General features: G+C 42.9%; 1 protein-coding gene across 1 annotated transcript; it reads left to right on the top strand.

Annotated features, from left to right (window-relative positions):
* Positions 1-4,730: 4,730 nt before the first annotated feature.
* On the top strand, positions 4,731-5,620 carry LOC147632370 (dirigent protein 6-like). The gene has a single exon (XM_086806850.1). It carries the CDS (start codon positions 4,913-4,915, stop codon positions 5,477-5,479), a length of 567 nt encoding a protein of 188 aa, XP_086662976.1. The 5' UTR covers positions 4,731-4,912; the 3' UTR covers positions 5,480-5,620.
* Positions 5,621-5,843: the final 223 nt, after the last annotated feature.

Genomic DNA, 5,843 nt, shown 5'->3' with positions numbered 1-5,843 from the left:
ATATATGTAAATTTATACATTTGCACATGGAGTTGATGGATGCTATGCACATGATGGATACATGTAAATTTATACATTTGCACATGGAGTTGATGGATGCTATGCACATGATGGATACATGTAAATTTATACATTTGCACATGGAGTTGATGGATTTCCTTTTGACCCACTTGGATCAAAGAGGAGTGAAGGGGAAGATGTAAAGAATGGAAGTGAATTTCCTTTTGATACGGGTGGATCAAAGAAGAGTGAAGTTGCCTATGTGTGTTCATCCTGACAAGGATAATCCGGGTGGATCAAAGAAGAGTGAAGTTTCCTATGTGTGTTCATCATGACAAGGATAATATGGCTACACTTGCAAAGATGCAAGTATATTAGAGATTGAGGGCATACATAAATGGAATGAGTGGCACATGTTTTAGCTGATAGTGGGACATATCAAAGATGAATTACAATTTGGTATGCAAAGTTGTGAGTTTGATACAAGTGAGCTTGCTATGAATGAGGAGGGCATGATTCTGTATATGCCAGAAGAAATTTTGGGTACAAGATCAAGTGTCCTTCACAACTGTACATTAGTGGATTATTTGGTCAAATGGCAAGGACTACCTAAGGAAGAAGCTTCTTGGCAACCCGCCTCTACATTAGAAGCGTTTAAAGGGTTGTTGGATGCTATTTGGAAGTCCAACAAGGGTCAAGATTAGTGAATTAGCTTGCTGGAAATTTTTGTAAATTCATTGTGGCAGCCCTATATCCTTGGGTTTTGGATGCTCAGATGTTTAGAAGCTACACAAGGTTCTTATGACATTATGGGGTAGACATTATGACTTGTTTTGAAGGCTTCAGTGTGAGGAAGAGCTTCATCAATTATAGTTTTCTTATGAGTACGGGTGGTTCAGATTCATTTCCATATGATCCGAGTGGATGCTATGCACACGATGGATATATGTAAATTTATACATTTGCACATGGAGTTGATGGATTTCTTTTTGACCCACTTGGATCAAAGAGGAGTGAAGGGGAAGACGTAAAGAATGGAAGTGAATTTCCTTTTGATCTGGGTGGATCAAAAGAAGAGTGAAGTTGCCTATGTGTGGTCATCATGACAAGGATAATCCAGGTGGATCAAAGAAGAGTAAAGTTTCCTATGTGTGTTCATCATGACAAGTATAATATGTGCAAGTATATTAGAGATTGACGGCATACATAAATGGAATGGGTGGCACATGTTTTAGCTGATAGTGGGACATATCAAAGATGAATTGCAAATCGGTATGCAAAGATGTGAGTTTGATACTCACAAGTGAGCTTCCTATGAATGAGGAGGGCATAATTGTGTATATGCTAGAAGCAATTTTGGATACAAGATCAAGCGTCCTTCACAATTATACATTAGTGGATTATTTGGTCAAATGGCGAGGACTACCTAAGGAAGAAGCTCCTTAGCAACCCGCCTCTACATTAGAAGGGTTTAAAGGGTTGTTGGATGCATTTTGAAAGTCCAACAAGGGTCAAGAACAACGAATTAGCTTGCTGGAAATTTCTGCAAATTCATTGTGGACAGCCCTATATCCTCGGGTTTTGGATGCTTAATGCTTGGAAGCTACACAAGGTTCTTATGCCATTATGGGGTAGACATTATGGCTTGTTTTGAAGGCTTCTTGGGCAGTTTACAGCCATATACATGTAATTTTGGCTTCCCATACATGGTGTGAGCATGAGCTTGAAGCTTGACATGAGTCCATTCACATATACTCCATCCATGTGGATTGTGGTCGTACATACCAATGGTTTTGAGGACAAAACGTCTCGGGTGGGAATGGTTTGTAAGAAAGTGGATGGTCTCATATGAATATTGGGCTCAAGGCCAATGGACCATGCCCATGGACAATAATAATTATAGTGTGAAAGGGGTGGTCATGTATATATACCAACATAAGCCATAATTGGGGGCTAACTGGGATAATCGCTTTCCTAATGGAAATTACCCTTTCTTTTCCTAATCATAGACTAATATCTTTCATCTTTGCTAATCTTTGCTGAATCCACGTTTTCTAGGCTAATCTAGGCTAATGAGGCTAGCTACTTTCTTTCATTGAGTGCCTAAGATCGAGAGAGAGAGAGAGAGAGAGAGAGAGAGAGAGAGAGAGAGAGAGAGAATAATATGAGGTGAGGGACAAATCAGGGAGAAAGGGAGGGAGATATAGTGGGAGATAAGGTGTGTGTGTGTGTGAGAGAGAGAGAGAGAGAGAGAGAGAGAATGACATGCCAGCACATGCAAAGAAAATAATAAAGACAAACATACTAGTAAGAGAGGGAGAGACAGATTGTAGACAAGCAAAGGGAAAGAGAGAGAGAGAGAGAGAGAGAGAGAGAGAGAAGGGAAGAGATATGCTAGTAAATAAAAGGAATATTAAAATCAAAATAGTAAAAGAGGGAGAGAGAGAGAGAGAGAGAGAGAGAGAGAGAGAGAGAGGGAGGGGGAGCGGGAGGTGCAAGGGGAGGGAGAGAGGGAGCGTGAGGTGCAAGGGGAGGGACGAAAAGAGAGATGCCCTTGACAAGGCAAGGTAAAAAATATTTAGTATACGCAACATGAAGAACTAATATAACCAAACACGCTTATTTGTTTTCATCTTTTCTATATATTATACTCATAGTTAATTTGATTCATATTATACTCATATTACACGGGATCAGCTCAGCCGTTGTAAAATTACATTGGCCTCTTGCTTCTTCTGCACGACATGCACTGAAACAGTTATGCATCTGTTCATGAGTTGTCCAGTGGCCCATCAGATTTGGTCTTTTGTCTCTCGCATTTGGGAGGCAGTAGAGAGGTCTACTGTTTTGGCTCATCAGTGGATATTTGGGATTTGTCCTCAAGTCATTACTTCGGACAGTCACCTTGTGATATTCCATTTCCTTAGATGGACAGGACTTTGGCATATTTGGACTACATGGAATGGGTTCATCTTTGATTCCTTGTCTGGAATACATGGGCACATTCTACGTATCCGCGGTTTGCTGCTTTGGCAGTTTTCTTCTCTTCTCTCAGCTCAGCTACTACTAGATGCAGATGTTATTTCGTTATGGTCTACGGCAGCTTGGCTGGCTCATCTTTGATGCTTTTGTCTGGGATGCTTATTTGGCTAGGAGGCTTTCTTATTAGTGTACAGGTTTGCATGGTCATGATCCTTTAGAGGATCTTTTGTGGGGGTTTTTTTGGGGCCATAGGTTCTGTGTGAGCCATGTGGCTGATGTACATTTTTTACATATAATATAAAACACCATTTCACGAAAAAGAGAGAGAGAGAGAGAGAGAGAGAGAGAGAGAGAGAGAGAGAGAGAATGACATGCCAATTACACATGCAAAGAAAATAATAAAGACAAACATACTAGTAAGAGAGAGAGAGAGAGAGATGGTAGACATCAAAGGGAGAGAGAGAAAGATGGTAGACAAGCAAAGGGAGAGAGAGAGAGAGAGAGAGAGAGAGAAGAGAAGAGATATGCTGATAAATGAAAGGAATAATAAAAGCAAAATAGTAAAAGAGGGAGAGAGAGAAGAGAAGAGAAGAGAAGAGAAGAGATATGCTGATAAATGAAAGGAATAATAAAAGCAAAATAGTAAAAGAGGGAGAGAGGGAGAGAGAGAGAGAGAGAGAGAGAGGGAGGTGCAAGGGGAGGGAGAAAAAGAGAGACGCCCTTGACAAGGCAAGGTAAAAATTATTTAGTATATGCAACATGAAGAACTAATATAACCAAACATGCTTATTTGTTTTCATCTTTTCTTTATATTATACTCACAGTTTGATTCATATTTGTTTTCTATATATTATGCTCATAGGTGAATACTCAGATTTTATTGTAGGTGCATTGAATAATGCCACGTTAGGTGCATTGAATAATGCCACTGACGTGGCATTATTTAACGCAAGACCTTAGGTGCCCCTTGCACGTCTCACCATTCTACACCTCGCGAGACCGCCTCCACATCCCTTTCTCTCCATGTCTTGCCATTCTCCCGCTCGCCCACCTCCACAACCCATCAGCGATCTCATGCTCGTCCGACTGCCCCTCCTCCTACTCCACGTCCCTCCCTCCTCCTCACCAACCACCTTCCACATCTTTCTCCCCCCTCAATCAACCTCCAAAACCCAGCCCACTCAACGCGCCCAACAAGCACCCCCACCTCCTCCTCCTTAAGGCTCGGTGGAACTCCGAGAGAGAACAGTCCATCGTCAAGGACGTTGGTCTAATAGAGAGAGCGGTTAGGCGTACAACATGCAGGAGCAAGCACGAGAGAGACCGTGCGGAAACCCCACACAATGTGGCTATGCATTCTAAAGAAAAGCAATCAAACTAATAATCACCCGAATTATGAGGGTTCCCTATTCCTCAAAATAATTAATTAACCACAAAAAGAACATTAATCAAACCTACAAAAGACGCACACAAATTAATTGATGCCCACAAAAAAACGTTTTGGGGCCTTATTGCTCGTAGCTTGATGCTCCTTTCATAGTAAGCACAACCAAACAAAAACCCACTAGCGTTGACGGATTGGCCAGCCCAATTTGCCGGCTTTGTACTTTATATATAGTATATATATATATATATATATATATGGGAACCTACTGCACATCGCCTCCTTAGATTTCCCAAATATTAATATTTTCCTGTAGGCTGATCAAGCGAGTTACTGTTGTGTGATCACCGCTGTATTCAAAAGCCCCCAGCTAACAGCACAAAGTCCTCCTTAGATTTCCCAAATATTAATATATGGGAGCCTACTGCACATCGTATCAAGTCCTCCTTAGATTTCCCAAATATTAATAATTTTCCTGTAGGCTGATCAAGCGAGTTACTCTTGTGTGATCACCGCTGTATTCAAAAGCCCCCAGCTACCAGCAATATGGCCAGCCGCTGGCTCCTCGCATCATGCCTGCTACTGGCGCTGATCAGCTTCAACGCCACGCCGGCGTCTTGCCACAACAAGAAGATCAAGGCCGGCCCGTCCCACTACAGATTCTACCTCCACAACACCGTGTACAGCACGGCCGTGAATAACACCTACTTCACCTCGGTGTACAGTTCGCCCCCTCCGGGCAACTTCTCCAACCCCTTCTCCTTCGGCGTGGTGACCACCTTCGAGGCCCCACTGACGCTGGGCGCCTCCAACCGCTCGGCGTCGGCTGGGGTGGCGCAGGGCTTCTACGTGCTGGACAGCCAGAAAGGCTTCGTGCTCTTCCACACCTTCACCGCCACCATCGACGATGGCACCTACAAGGGCACCCTCACCATCATGGGCCAAATCGTGGAGGCCCAGGAAGTGCGCACCCTCACCGTCGTTGGCGGCACCGGCGACTTCCTCCTCGCGCGCGGCCTCGTCACCAATCGCCTCGTCGAGATCGTGCCGGTTATGCCTGCCCGATGGATCCTCTCCTTTGATCTCGACCTCTACTACTACTACTACTACTAGACCACTTGTGCCTGTCTTCCTCAATAACTCATTGCTTTTTTCACAGTCTTCCTCAATAACTCACCTTAGGCCTTGCTTTTTTTTCTTTAATTAAAAACCAAGAACCTATAAGGCCCCGCCACATCTTCTAGACGCCCCGATGTAACCAAAACATCAGTATTCTTTATTCTTCTAACTATGATCTCAAATGCCTAGTCAAGTAAAAGAAGTACATTTACATCAAGTGAGCTTCTCAACATACATTCCCAACACCTCCAGGTTTCATATCAGAGCACTCCTCGAAAAAAATGTTTTTTTCAACCCTTAAAATTAAAGGCAATGCATAGGCTTATTTAACTGGGATTTAGAATTGAAAATCACTAGA

Source organism: Cibotium barometz, chromosome 13 (assembly GCF_041138505.1).
Source record: "Cibotium barometz isolate CiBa-2024 chromosome 13, ASM4113850v1, whole genome shotgun sequence".
NCBI classification, from domain to species: domain Eukaryota; kingdom Viridiplantae; phylum Streptophyta; class Polypodiopsida; order Cyatheales; family Cibotiaceae; genus Cibotium; species Cibotium barometz.
The sequence above is the reverse complement of the archived record's forward strand: the minus strand, read 5'-3'. Positions and strand labels throughout refer to the sequence as shown.

Coding starts and splice junctions, on each gene's coding strand:
- LOC147632370 (XM_086806850.1), top strand. CDS start 4,913: ATGGCCAGCCGCTGGCTCCTCGCATCATGCCTGCTACTGGCGCTGATC.